The sequence below is a fragment of the Sorex fumeus genome, unplaced genomic scaffold (assembly GCF_029834395.1).
Source record: "Sorex fumeus unplaced genomic scaffold, SorFum_2.1 ptg000128l, whole genome shotgun sequence".
In the NCBI taxonomy this organism is placed as follows: Eukaryota; Metazoa; Chordata; class Mammalia; order Eulipotyphla; family Soricidae; genus Sorex; species Sorex fumeus.
In genome coordinates this window covers 27,112,713-27,128,056 of record NW_026606185.1, presented here as the reverse complement: position 1 = coordinate 27,128,056, position 15,344 = coordinate 27,112,713, and the positions used below count along the sequence as shown (strand labels likewise).

At 43.6% G+C, this 15,344-nt stretch overlaps 1 protein-coding gene across 1 annotated transcript in view; it reads right to left on the bottom strand.

Moving 5' to 3' along the window:
• LAMA3 (laminin subunit alpha 3) overlaps nucleotides 1–15,344 on the bottom strand; it is a 270,464-nt gene that overhangs the window by 19,423 nt on the left and 235,697 nt on the right. Inside the window, exons 62-67 of the mRNA XM_056138444.1 lie at nucleotides 14,639–14,772; nucleotides 7,996–8,113; nucleotides 6,321–6,461; nucleotides 3,608–3,747; nucleotides 2,089–2,220; nucleotides 943–1,096 (exon numbers count right to left, since the gene is read on the bottom strand). Coding sequence (XP_055994419.1) covers nucleotides 943–1,096; nucleotides 2,089–2,220; nucleotides 3,608–3,747; nucleotides 6,321–6,461; nucleotides 7,996–8,113; nucleotides 14,639–14,772 — 819 coding nt within the window. The remainder of the gene's footprint in view (nucleotides 1–942; nucleotides 1,097–2,088; nucleotides 2,221–3,607; nucleotides 3,748–6,320; nucleotides 6,462–7,995; nucleotides 8,114–14,638; nucleotides 14,773–15,344) is intronic.

Here is a 15,344-nt window from a genome sequence, read left to right as displayed (position 1 = left end):
GGTATTAAGAAGAGCACCTGGATGCTGGTCCAGTTTACACTCCAACTCCCAGTTGTTGGAGTCTGGACACAGCACTGACCTTTCTGAGCTCCAGACCACCTGCTCTGTAAGATGTGATGAGTAACAGTACTTATCTCACAAGGTTACTGTGGACTTAGTAAGACAACCACTTAAAGAACTTAGTCCGATACCAGCACATCCATGAATCACATTCACTGTGACCTCAGGCAAAGGAGGTCACTCTGCTGACTCAGGTAGAGCAAGCAGAGCAATCACCTTCATCCTCAACCATGACTTTTACTCACAGGTTCCTTCAGTCTGAACTCTGTGTTCAATTTGTGAAGATGCTTCCACTCCCCCCAATAAGGAGCTGCATCTGCTGTCAACCCCTCTTGGGTGCTTTAGAATCCCCTGGAGACCATATAAACCACAGCTCTCTGGACCCACCTATTTCAGAGCATCTGACTTAATTGGTGAGAAGCAACCTGAAATCAAAGTTTAAAGCTCTCTAGGAGTTCCTTGTGTGCCACCGAGGTCAAGATCAATGGGGATGATGATCAGAAGAGGCAAGGCGGAGGGGAAGGCCCTCTCACACCCCATTCTGGGGTCAACCACTGTACCCAAGGCTGAATTATTAGATAAGAAGACAACTACAGATATGAGAATTATAAGTTAAATTCTACTTGTTCCCTGGCTGCAAAAATGACCAAGCTTTCAGTAAGATACAGAATCAAAAGTTAGAAAGAGAACGGCTTTGACATTTCAGAGCGCTCCAACTGCTGCTGACCTAGCAACTCCATGTCACAGGGGCGCAGACTATCATGGGACTGCACGTACCAGCCTCCCTCCTCCTGCCCCTGGATTTAACTCCCTCTAGGCGGGTTTTCTCCCAGGCAGTCTCCCGTGGAGGAGCAAATCCCAGAGTGAGGTTTCTATACTTACCTGATCTCTGTTGAATGTCTTGGCCTTGGTAAACTTTGTGGAACCTTTGAGCAGCATCAGGAAAGGTGGTTTGTTTAAATCACAGCCTCCCAGTGACACCTCTCTCTTGGTAGATTTACTGACAAAATCTAAAACAGTGGGACTCTGTGACAACCTGGGCAGAAAGCAGGAAAGGAGAAGCTGTCACTTTGTGTCAGTGCTGTCCTCTGTGTCAGCAGACTACAGAGGAAGATGAAGAGTTTTAAAGATGCCCGTTTTGAGTCCTGCTCTCTGGGAAGGTTTCCATCTCCCACCCAGCACTCTATCTAGAGGAGGAGGAGCTCACTGCCAACTAGCATATTTTATGAATAGCATATATATTTTTTTATCAACATCCCTAAAGCCCCAGCACTAGAGCAGCATTCCATAAAACACCAGCACCAAGCACACCCAAATAATCAGGACTGTGACTGAACCCAAATACTACCATGCTTTCTTCGGAATGGGTGTCAGAGGGATACACAGAAATGGTATAGGCAGAGAGGAAAGACATGGGCACTGAGTGATCTATGATGATGCTGACTGAGTTGATTTTTCTTACTCATCTGAGTAGAAAAATCTTACAAGGCTGCTTTATCTCACAACTGTTGCTGAGTCTGGATGGCCACTCAGGCTGACCGAGGCTCACAGCCAGGTGGGGACCTTGCTCTACTTTGGGGAGGGTTTTATCTATGAGCTCGTAGGAAAGAGCATCAAAGCATTGGCAAGACAGCCCTAGACTCAGTTTCCTCCAGAAAAATCATGTTGGCTGGGTTCTACCATTGCCTGGCCCTGCATCTCTCCATGCACATCCTTGGTCTTCAAAACTGGGGAGAGTCCTTGCAATACCATGGCACAGCTTGATTAGGAGGAGACACGACGCCAGAGCCAGTGTCTGAAAACTGGTTTCATCAGCCCTCTTGCCACTAGGGCAGCAGGGCATACATGTTCTGGGTGGTGGTAGTTAATGACTGTCACGTCAGAGAGGATGCTGGGTACATAGGTGGTGTGGGCGCCCTCCCGCCCTGAAGCCCAGAGGTCAAGTCATCCTCCATGAACCTGACCAGTGCAACACCCTCTGTCTGGACAGATGCCCACCTCCCCCCCATACCCAGAAAGGACACGTACCTCTGGACCAAGACGTTGCTGATGCACCCCTCAAAATGACTCCCACCCAGACGCAGAGACTGCAGGGAGTTGGAGAAGCCCTGCAGCCTTTGGCTGCTTCTCAGGGCCTGGTCGTCAATGAGAAGCCTGAGCCTGGAAGAGGAGGGAAACGACATGGCTGTGAGAACTGTGGGTCAGAGGGGCTTCCCCTGTGGCCAGCCTCTACTCTCTTCAGACTCAGTGCCTCTGAACTACACAGCCTGACACACAGGCTAACTTTTAAAGCACATTTCCTTTCTTTTATGTTTTCTTCTTTTTTCAGGCAGGCAGGGGATTGCTCCCAAGAAGGACTTGAAGGATCTGAGTAGTCAGACAACTGGGCATGGGGGTGTGTGAGTGAGGTCCTGTGGTGATGGGACCCATCAGGGTCACCCAGTGCTGCTCAGGGGTCTCCAGATCCATAGTGCACAGCACTGACGGGAAGTGCAACCTTTGGACTGGGGTCTTCTGCACACACCCCTGGCAGTTGAGCTTTTCCCCTTGGCTCCCCATGCAATATTTTAACTCAGAATACTCTAAGTATGTGGCTCTGTGGTTTGTGCAGTGTAACTAGACTCACACCTAAAAAAACTGCATCACTGAAAGAAGCAGAGCCTGCTGGCATCCCAGGAGCTATTTCCTGGGTTCTCTCACCACATTTAGCTTCCTCCCCTTTCTGGAGTGGCTCCACTGAATCCACCTCTTCTTTCCCCTCCACTTGACTAAATTCTGAAGAACAGGCTCATTTGCCAAGCTTTTGAGCTTTGTGTAAATGAAATCAGAAGAACTGAAGCCCTTTCTTTGGGTGTGTTTCTATTTGGTTTTTGGACCACCCTTGATGGTGTTCAGGGCTTACTCCTGGCTTTGTGCTCAAGGATCACTCCCGGTGGGGCTTAGGGGTCTATATGTAGTACCAGGGATTGGACCAGGATTGGGCATATGCAAAGCACATGCTTGAATCTCTGTATTATTTCTCTGGACTCACTTAAGTCCTTTTTTTTTTAATGTGTGTGAGTGTGTGTGTGTGGGGGGTGGGTGTTGGGGAGAGGGCACATTTTTGCAGTACTCAGGGCTTACTCATGGCTTTGTACTCAAGGGTCACTCCTGGAATGGCTTAGGGGACCATCTTTAAAGCGGAGGCTCAAACTTTGGTTGGGTCTGGGCAAGGCAAGCACCCTTCCTGCTGTAATATGGTCAGTCCCTGAAGGCTTTGCCAATGGGATGCTTATTTCACTCAGCATTGTGTAGTGAGGTTTGTCTACATTGTTTTAATCATGTGGCTCTTTCCTTCTCATTACTGTGTAGTGATAACTACAAATATTTTAAATTTACTTAAATTTAGTCATCTATCCACTGTACACACCATTATATTTTCATTCAGAACTTAAAAGGGAAACAGGAAGAAGGCCAAGACTTGTAAAATAGCGTCAGCACCAAAACCAAACATTTTTTTCAAAAGACTTGAGAAAAATGTCATTAAACAAAGAGCCAGCCTGCTCACCCAGAGTTGTCGCTAATCACAGTCACATAGTGCAATAACCCGTCCATGTAGGTCTGTGGAGATTTGAGAAGTGGGCTGCTGCTGTCCCTGGTGCTCAGCTCAATATGACCATCTTCCAAGGTGACCTGCAGACTACTCGACTGAAATAAGCAAATGAGAGACCCGTCAATGCAAGAAATTCATGTCTACAGTTCATGAGTCAATTATAACTTTATAATCAAAATGCATTTCCTTTCTCTCATGTTTTCTTGCACTTTTGATCAAAAGATTGTATTTGCATATCTTATTTCTGCCTTGAGACCATACCCAGAGATGCTTAGGAATTACTCCTAGCTCTGCACTTAAGAATTACGCCTGACAGTGCTCATGGGACCATATGGGAGGGAGGAACTCTGGTCAACCGCATGCAAGGCAAGCACCCTCCTGCTGTACTATCTTCTCGGGTCCCATGAGTTTGAATATTTTGATTCCATGTTTATGAACATGAATATCTGTGGTAAATTACTTTAGCACTGATGAACTTGTCAAAAGCATTTTATGGGTCCAAATACATGAATAATTTAATTTCTTGGTAAATTATATAAAACAGATTATACTGCTGCAATAAATATAGGAGTGCAGATGGCATTTCTGCTGTGTGTTTTTTGGTCCCCAGGGTATATTCCCAGAAGTGGTATTGCTGGGTCAAATGGGAACTCAGTTTCTAGTTTTTTTAAAAAATGTCCATATTGTTTTCCAAAAAGGCTGGATGAGTCAGCATTCCTACAAACAATAAAGGAGAATCCCTTTCTCCTCACATCCGCACCAACACTGGTTGCTTTTGTACTTTTGGCTATGTGCCAGTCTCTGTGGTATGAGATAATATCCCATTGTTATTTTGAGATCAAAATCATCTCCCTGATGATTTGTGATGAAGAGCACTTTCATGTACCTTTTGGCCATTTGAATTCTTGACTGTAGACTATTTTATTTTACTTCAACTTATTTTTTCCATTTGGCAGTATTGTCACCCAGACAGGAGAATGCTCATTGGAATGTATAACTCAGCTAGCTCACAGAGGAGTTGAGGGAAATGTTCAACTCCTCAAGGGCTCACCATTGTCTGGAGTTGATGGCATCTTTTGCGCAGCCAATTCTTTTGTCTGCTTTTGACCATTTTGTACCAAGTGTCTCTTTATACTTGGTAGAGGAAACAGTGTTGAGTGTCAAATGAGTTAGGTCAACACAGTCTGCTTTGACAGAAGAGTCACTCTCATAAATGAAATGTTGACATGTGCTTCCTCAGGCTTAATTTTTAAAGAAAAGAGCATGAACAGCCAATGAGCAGTCACATCTAGAAAGGAGAGGTGCTCTCATGCAACACAACTGCAGAGGCAGCTGCTTTTCTCGGTTCAGCAGACAGGAGATGCTTCTAGTGCAGACAGTCCTAAAGGAATAGACTTGACAGAAGGAGAGGGACAGATACAGAATGACTGCATTCATTTGTAGTATATAAAAATACATAGTGGAAGACTAATATCCATGGCCAGGGAAAATAGAGGCTAGGAGGACTGCTCAATGGTTGGAATCAACCACAAGTGTGAGTGGGATGGAGGATAGATAGGATAGAGAAGAGACCAGTATGACAATAATAGCAGGGAATGATCAAGCTAGACAAGAACTGAGTGTTGAAAGTAGGTAAAGCGATATTGATATCCGTTCATTATCTAATAATCTTTCAGTATCAACAGTGAAAATCACAATGCCCAAGAGGAGATAGAGAGAGTGAAAGAGGAAGAGAGAGAAAGAAGAAGAAGAAAAGCATTTGCCATAGATGCAGGTTGGGGGGTGGGGGGTAGAGAGGTGTGGGTGATGAGAGGGAAATTTGTGCTGGGAATTGTACACTGGTGGAGGGATGGGTGTTGGAATATTATATGACAGAAACCTAATCATAAACAGCTTTGTAAGGGTCTATCTCATAGTTTTTCAATAAAAAAATGTTTAAAAATAAAGAAATAGACTTGAGAATGATAGTGTAGTACATCTGTTTTAAAACCTCATTTGTGGAGCAATAGCACAGCGGGTAGGGCATTTGCCTTGCACGCAGCTGACCCGGGTTCGATTCCCAGCATCCCATATGGTCCCCTGAGCACCGCCAGGGGTGATTCCTGAGCGCAGAGCCAGGAGTAACCCCTGTGCATCACCGGGTGTGACCCAAAAAGCAAATAAATGAATAAATAAATTAAATAAAACCTCATTCGTTCCACAAGAGAACTTACAAGCGTTATTTGACTTCTATGCTTACAGAACTATGTTAACCAAATGCTCTCAAGTTATAGTGAATATATTTCCTTACTAAAGGGAATTTTGTGGCTCTGATGTACAAAAAAAAAGAGAAAGTGAACTTAATTTCTCCCAGTTGCCAGATATAAATATTGTCAAACTAGTTATTGCTGCTCTAAACATAGACAAATTCAATTCTATAAACTATAATGCACTCTCTAAATATGACTTCCTTAAGGACCTACCCTAGGAGAATGAAAAATTTTCCAGCACTAGGATAATATACAGTACTACTTACCTTGTGCTGATAAGTGCCCAATAAATTCACCTTTGAGATATCTCTATTGCTTTTTTGACATCAAACTTTGAGTCCAGTTTAAATTACACTTAACATTTATTGCAATGGTTCATAAATACCCTTTTCCGGTGATATGCAATGGTTCATACATACTCTTGTCTGGTGATTTAATAAAATTCCACTGGGTTGAAAGGTCTGAAATCCAAAGGAGGCCTGGTAGTAGTTGGGCAATGGGTAGTCCAGATTGGTGAAACTCAGTTGTCCTCCCCTGGAGAATGAGGCAGATCGCACGAGCTGCAACACAAACATGAAATAAACACCTGCCATTACTCATGGCTATAATCTGCAATAATACCTCATGGCTGTAATCTGGTACTTTACTCTGTGTCCATTCACCTCAACATATTCAAGTAGCCTCAGAAGTCAGAAAGAGAGGGACAGAAATAGAATGACTGCACTCATTTGTGGAATATAAAATAACATAATATGATACTAACACCCAAGGACCTTAGAGACAAAGGCCAGGAAGACTGGTCCATGGTTGGAAGCCTGCCTCATGAGCTAGGGGAGAAGGCAGCTGGGATAGAGAAGGGAACACTAAGTCGATGATGGTTGGAGGGATCACTTGGGATGGGAGATGTGTGCTGAAAGTACACAAAGGACCAAACATGATGACCTCTCAGTAGCTGCATTGCAAACCATAATGCCCCAAAGTAGAAAGAGAGTAAGAAGGAAATTGTCTGCCACAGAGGCAGGGTGTAGGATGGGGTGGGGGTGGAGGGAGGGATACTGGGGACATTGGTGGTGGAAAATGTACACTGGTGGAGGGATGAGTTTTCGAGCATTGTATGACTGAAACTCAATCATAAAAGCTTTGTAACTGTATCTCACGGTGTGGCAGAATTTCCTACTCCCGTGCCAGGCTGTCTTCACCTGGACCCCCTCAAAGGGGGACGGGTTGAGTTTCCCTCCCCACCCCAAGCAGAGCCACTGCAGCCCAAAACCTCCAGAACCCAGCCACAGCCATACTTAAGGCCACTCTCCACATGCTTGAACGAGCCTCATGCATGAAGGAACTGGCAGAGGAACACAGGTATGTGGGATCCAGGGCTGAGATCTCCAAGCCTGCTTGGATCATCACTGGGCCTCTTCCACCTATATCCCCAGTTTTCCAGTAGCTTGGCAGCCACACCCACAAACTTTCCCTGGTGCCATGTAATCCCATTAATGGCCAAGATCCAGAGACTATAAAACAAAGCTCCTGGAAGAGAGCGATGCAGAATCTCCTCTCAGAGAGCCTGGCAAGCTACCTAGAGTATCCCGCCCATACAGCAGAGCTTGGCAAGCTACCCGTATCATACCCGATATGCCCAAATCACTAACAATGACGGTCCTCATTCTCCTGACCTTGAAAGAGCCCCCAGTATGTCATTAGGCTACTCTGCAGGGAAGAATGGAGACATTACTGGCGCCCACTCGAGCAAATCCATGAACAACAGGATGACAGTGATATAGTGATACAGTGATCTCATGGTGATTCAATTTTAAAAATAAAGTAGCCTCAGAAGAAACAGAGTTTGCTTTTCTGTATGATAATTTACCAATTACCTGTGAGGTTTTTGTATATATAGATGTTATGCCTACTTCCCAACACATTTTGTAAGCAAATGTAAAGAGGTTTGGAATCTTACAAGTACACAGGGAGTGTATATTTGGTGGTTCACTGCAACACTTTGGTGGAAAGTCAAAAGTCGACATGGTAATTAATGAACACCCAGAACAGGCTGGCTAGGAAATTTCCTTTGTAAGGTTTTGAATTGTATATTACCTGCCAGTCTTCCGAGCATTTTTTGGTTACGCCCACAGTATCATTCAACCTCACGACACCACTTGTTTTCTTCAGATTTTTCATGCAGCCTCGGAATGCAGGTGTGGAGATATTGAATCTGATTGGAAGAGACAAAAACAGGGAAGAGATATCCCACGTCAGGCATGCCTGTGAATTGGGTGGGAACAGTACTCTCTATCACTCTGCACCCAGGAACACGGGAGGGATTTGCAGTTATCTGTCCTCACAGGCTTTTCATGATGCTATTTTTGGGATTCTGGAAAAATCTACTTCCTCCCTATTATTCTACATTCTCAGCCTTAGAAACAACTTCCACAATGTTGACAGAGGAATGGCTGGTGTTCCTAAGTATAAAACCACAGAACACACACAATCTGGAGTCAAGGTAAGTAGGAAGCATATTAATAAGTTAATTTACTATGAATATTATATACATATATAAATAACTGAAATAAATGGGCAAGGAATGCTCTGAAACAAATTTTGTCATTTTTTGGGGGTTTGTCTCAGTGGGTGTGGTGTGTGTGTGGTGCTGGTATGGAAGGGGCATACTGTTGCCAGGGCTTGGACTCAGGGATCTGTCCATGTTAGGAGTGTGCCGTAAAATATCCCTGTTCTCTCTGTGCACTTTTAAGGTAAGCACTGTAAACTCAGAAGAAATAAAGGATAACTTTTTGTTCCTATACAATGATGAAAAACGTAGCTTGGTATTTAGTTGGTGCCAGGCTGGAATTATGCAAAATAGGATTGGGGGTCTCAGGTACTGTATCTGCCACCTTTCAAGTGTCTAACCTGGGCAAGGAGGAAGTGGTGACTCGCTACAAGGAAGCAGGATGCATGCCTGCACCCACGCATGGTGGTGATGACCCTGATGCTTTGGAGTTGTTTCTGAGAAGCAAAGTGTGGCCTTTGAGCCGTGAGTCTCAACCTTTCCTTGACCGACCCCTTCTGGCCTGTTTCCTTCCTGTGTCCCACATCCTACCAGAATGTTCCCTTCCTTATGGTCCCCTACCACTTTCACAAATTTCACCTGTTGTCCCTTGGAATATCCTGGGGCCCACAGGTGACCACTGGGATTCACTGCCCTGAAGTATGGGCTCCATAGTCTATCTGAGGTCAGTTGTCTTCCATGCAAGTTAACTTTTCTGCTTCTGTTTCCTCCTTTATCCAAAGAAACTATGTCAGTCTGTTTCATTGGTCTGCTTGTGAGTTTCAATGGCTAATATGGGTAAGACAATTGAATGGTGCCTGGCACAGAGCAAGCACTTCATGCGAGGTTCCAGGGTCAGTAACTAACCCCAGGCTAGTGGAATCACTGTAACAAGGACTTCAAAGGCAGCTCTTTCTACTGCCTTTGTATTTCCCCTTTGATTTGACTTTTAGATCTCTTTTTTATTAAAGTCACATGAAACATGACGACACGTGGACTGATTATAACTGGGGAAAATATTTGTGGATCCTTTTTATTTTCCTAAGGGCCACAAGTAGCAGTGCTGGGTGCCCAGGGTCCCTCATGGGAGAGCCAGGTCCTCATGTTCAGTGGAATTCAGGGGCCAATGAGCTACACTGAGGAGTACGAGGAGAGTAACAGAAGGATGTTGGAACTGAACTCAGGGCCTCACATACTCTAGGTATATTCTCTACTACTTGAACCATCTCTCTGCCATACCTCCTAGCCCCACCCTCAATATTTTTGTTTCTTAACCAAATGATGAGCTTGGAAAAACACAAATTCTAAATCTCTACGGCAACAGTTCTCTTTTCTAAATGAAAAGGTGTCTGTGTTCATTTTTCGTCCAATTCATTAAAAATAGTTCAGCTGCAGTTCCTATGCCTCTAGTCAAGTTTTATTACAGAAGAAGAATCCTCACCTGTACTCAGCACAATTTGGCTATGTCATAAAACTGGCTTGTTTTCTCGAGAGAAGAAAGGTCATACCTCAACATCAGACCAGAAACCATAAGGTACATTGAAGATAAAGTTGGCAAAACCCTCCATGACATTGAAGCTAATGGTATCTTCAAAGATGCCACGCCACTGGCCGAGCAAGTGAAAACAGAGATAGATAAATGGGACTATCTTAAACTAAGAAGCTTCTGCACCTCCAAAGAAACAGTGACCAAAATACAAAGACAGTCTACAGAATGGGAAAGGATATTCACCGAATACACATCTGACAAGGGGTTGATATCCAGGATATACAAAATACTGGTTAAACTCCACAAGAAGAAAACATCCAACCCCATCCAAAAATGGGGCAATGAAATGAACAGAAACTTTCTCAAAGAAGAAATCCGAATGGCAAAAAAGCACATGAGAAAATGCTCTACATCATTAATCATCAGGGAGATGCAGATCAAAACCACAATGAGATACCATCTCACACCTCAGAGACTGGCCCACATTCAAAAGAACAAAAGCAACCGATGCTGGCGTGGATGTGGCGAGAAAGGGACACTCCTTCACTGTTGGTGGGAATGTCCACTGGTTCAGCCCTTCTGGAAAACAGTCTGGACGATTCTCAAAAAATTAGAAATTGAGCTCCCATTTGACCCAGCAATACCACTCCTGGGAATATATCCCAGAGAGGCAAAAATGTATAGTCGAAGTGACATCTGCACTTGTTTGTTCATTGCAGCACTCTTTACAATAGCCAGAAACTGGAAGAAACCTGAATGCCCAAGAACAGATGACTGGTTAAAGAAACTTTGGTACATCTACACAATGGAGTACTATGTAGCTGTTAGAAAAGATGAAGTCATGAAATTTACATACAAGTGGTACAGTATGGAAAGTATCATGCTAAGCGAAATGAGTCAGAAAGAGAGGGATAGACATAGAAAGATTGCATTCATCTGGGGGATATAAAGTAACAAAGTATGAGATTAATACCCAAGAATAGCTGAGATCAGCACCAGGAGGATTACTCCATAACTTAGAGGCCAGCCGGGTATCCCAGAGGAAAGGGCAGTTCAGATAGAGAAGGGAGCACCAAATAAAGGATGTTTGGAGGATCCTCCCAGGAGGGGAGATGCATGTCGAAAGTAGACTATGGACTGAACATGTTTGCCACTCAATGCCTCTTTTGCAGACCACAACACCCAAAAGGAGAGAGAGAACACAGGGGATTGCCCTGCCACAGAGACAGGGGGGATGGGGGGATGGGGGTGGGAGGGATATTATCCATGGTGGTGGAAAATGGGCACTGGTGGAGGGATGGGTATCTGATCATTGTATAATTGAAACCAAAGCACAAAAAATTGTAAATCTACAACTTTAAAGGTAAAGGTAAAGGTAAAGGCCCTCCCGTTGATCGTCGATTTGCTCGAGCGGGCCCAGTAACGTCTCCATTGGAGACTTTGTTGTTACTGTGTTTGGCATATCAAATACTCTCGGTAGCTTGCCGGGCTCTCCGAGAGGGGCGGAGGAATCGAACTCGGGTCGGCCATGTTGGCCGCTTGTAAGGCGAACGCCCTACCGCTGTGCTATCACTTTAAAAAAAAATAAAATAAAATAAAGGGGGAAAAAAAAGAAGAAAGGTCATAATAATTCCTATAGTGTAGGATAACATTAGTTTGTCCACAGGGAGCTTAGGTTGATTGGGTTACTCCCATCACAGTGCTCCCATTTCTTTGTGTTTATTTGTAACGTCTTTCTTTGTGCTCTGCTTCCCAACCAGTGAATCACCTTTATCTCCTAACCAGATTCTGTTAACTTGTAACTATTGCTTTTCTCTTCTCCTTAAGTCCTTTGCATAGTTAATTCAGAGCAATGTCCTTTTTGCATAGATGCAGGAAGACAGTTAATGCTATGCTTTTGTAACTTGGGAATTGTCTCTGAGTGATATTCACTCCTGGGCACGTGTTCTCTTGACTTAAGTCTCAGTTTCCCTTACTTCCTAGCATCCCAAAAGTTGGGTCTCGATGAGGGACTGGATGGACCCAGGGTAAACTGTGAGCTACCCTGGTATCAAAATGGGCCAGGCCAATGTGCCATAATCCTTAACTATAAGTTAAGAGCATGGTCATGGACAAATTCTGTCATGATCCAAAAAGTAATAGCTGGATTAGGACTCTGCTAGGGTTAGGAAAGATTAATATGGCCTGAGCACTGTAGTCTGAGATCTATAGCGAAATGTCCCCAGGAGAACCATCCTACAAACTTAATGTATTTCTTACTGTGTCCATACAAAATAATAGTAAGATGTAGAATTAAGATGTTAATTAAGTTATTGGACTAAGGAAAGGAGGAAACACCCCTAAGTGGTATTTTGCCCATGAGCAGAAGAAGGGCTTTCATATATTAATTGTGCTACCTGGTGGGGTGTGGTGGCTACCCCCAATGCTGGGAGTTGGTGAGAGACTAGATAGCTGCTCCAGGAGACTAGGCTGTGAGATGGAGCCTGGAGAGATGAGCAGGAGAAACAGGAAGAGATAGGAATGAGGGGAAGTGTGAGATTAGAATGGGGAACTTAGTGAGACTGGAACAGGCACATAGAGAGAATGGAATAAACAACTGATCACCAACCAGCTTGGTCCTCATTTCCTCCTTCATCCACCCATGGCATTGGCCGTCTCAGGTGGGTGAGTGGCCTGAGACCATCCAAAGCAGGTGCCAAGAGAGAGCTGTGGGTCCCCGAGCCACATGGAGCTTACATACTATCTATCATTTACATCATTGACATCTACTCTTTCTTGGGCTTCAACTTGTTTCCAATGATTTTCAACCACAAGTCCTCAGAACAGAGTCGATCCACAAGCATGAGAAGGTGGAAGACCAAGGGATGCACACCACCACCCTCTGATTCTTCTTTCCATGAAGCATAAGTTGGAGGAAGAAAAAGTGGCAGGTAAAAAGAGGTGCTAATGGATGGAGAGCACCTATTTTGTGCCAGGGTTTTTTTGTTCTTATAATAACCATCTCAGGCTTATAGTTGTTGAGCTCGTACTGCTGCAATTATGGAATCAGGTGCTTACTCCTTTACTCATTCTAAAGCCTCATATTCACCTTCCAGAGAGGAAGCTGCTCTGCCCATGTTAGGGGTGCAACAAGGAGGCTGCGAAGGGTGGGTGACCTGCCCCAGGTCATGCTGCCGGGAAATAATAGCTCCAGGAGCTATGGTCGGTGTGTGACAGAAGCTAGAGGGACTTAAGACCCCGCTAAGGATGTTTATACTAGAATGAGTCTGACTCTCTGTCCCAGAACAGAGGCCAGGATGGAAGAGTCCACCTTCTTGGTGCCTTCCAATGCTTCAGATTCTGTCCCTGGGCCCTCAGTGTCTGAGTCCCCCATCCTGGCATTCTTCATGCACTGCTCCTTCTTCCTCTACACTAGAATATATTTCCTGTTCATCACTGCTCCAAACTCCTGCCATACCACCAGCTGTCATGAGATACCGTGAGTTCTTGTGGGATGATCTGCTGAGAACTTCAGGGATATACAGTTATGTGGATTCCCTTAAGTTCCTCTACACAATGCCATACAATGGAATAAAATTTGTATGATTAAACATTCACAACTAGCTAAATTGATAGTACACAACATGATCAAATTGCTATCAATATGTATGTCACGACTAAGATAACCTCTTTGGTTCCCAATTTCTTCATTAAAATGAAATGTCTTCATTAAAATTAAAAGCCATAATCTGCCAACTCTTTTCCAGTTCAAATAATCTTGGAATAAAGATATTCACCTCTCAACAATATGCCAAGCTTTTTGTGCAGCCAAGTCTTCTGAGTCAACTTTAAAACAAAGATTAGTTCTTTCGTATTAAGGTGGGAACCAACGTCTACATGTATAAGGACTCCAGGACAAAGATTACCTTCACATGGCACCCAAAATCACACCTAGCACTTATTTAAGCTGGATTACAAATGAGAAAATGTGTTAACTAGCCTAAGCTCTCCTATAGAAGCAATTATAATCAAATGTCTTGGGAGTGTTTTAAGCTTCCACATGAGGCTGTACTAACCCACAGGGGAGTCTTCTTTCCACACATCATCTGCATTCTAAAAGCCTTTTTGGAAGATACAAATCCACCAAATGTAAAAACTATTTTTGCATACATTGCCAAAGAGGTGATTTCATTCTGCATGCAGAAGAGACTGTACTTCCTTTCAAACAGACTTCATTCATTCATGTACTCATTAATCCAAGAAATAGCTGTGCTCTTGTCCTATTGGGTGATGGCCTGAAGGAGGCCAGGGAATACAGATATGGCTTCCCTTCCTAAAGATGTTTCTGAAGGCAGTGAGCCCAGTGCTGCCAGCCAGGCCAGGGACTGCCTGCTATACCACTCTCCTCCTATAGGACTCCAGGGTCATAGCCTCCATTGCTCATAGCAGCACTGTCAGCACCAATAGCTTTCTCATGTCTTCTTTCCTCCCCAAATGACAACGGGGGTGGCCTGAAGTTCCCTCCTTCTAAATGGTCAGTGCCCGTATCCTGAATTAGAGTCTATTTTATTCTGCTGACTAATACAGCTAATATTGAGAAAGTAAACTCCTACAGTTTGGGGGGTTGTTGCAGACCTTAAAATATGTAGACTAATCAGTTGGAATCATGAATTCTACCAGGGGCAATCTCCTTCTTCTTTATTTTAGACACCACATGTTCTTACCTTTCCCTGATAGCAATTGGAATTCCTCCCAGGTAGTAAGTGCTGAAATCGAATATATCAGCTTCAATTTTAACATTATTAGTATTCACATTTATCCACATAAGTTTTTGGAGTTTTCCAATTTTGATGAGGATCTGAAATAAACAAAAGAGGACTCAGCATGTCATGGGAAAGAAAAGCTTCCTGTTTACAGTGCTTCTGGGATACTACATATCTAGGCTATTATATATCCTTCAGATTTATTTATATACAGGAAGACTCTGAACCATAGTTCTTTTGGATAAAAATACAACACAGGGGTGGAGAAATAGTTCAATGTGCTAGAGCAAATACTTTGCATGTAGGGGACCCAGGTTTGATCCCTAGCATCATATGATCCTCTGAGCACTGTCAGGAGAGACCCTCAAGCTATGGCCCAGGAGTAGCCTTTGAGCACCATGAAGTATGACCCCCAAACAAAAACAAAGCATGTATGCATATACATACTGTATATGTATATATATACATATATATACACTGTATATGTATACACATATACAGTAAATCATCTTAGTACAAATGTTTGCACTTGAAATTAATCATCATATAATTCATATATATGCCATGTACTCTATGACCAAATTATCTAATTGATTAATCTATTAATCAGTAGATTAATATTGATTAATTATTGGGGATTAATAATAATTAGTGAAGATTGGATCAC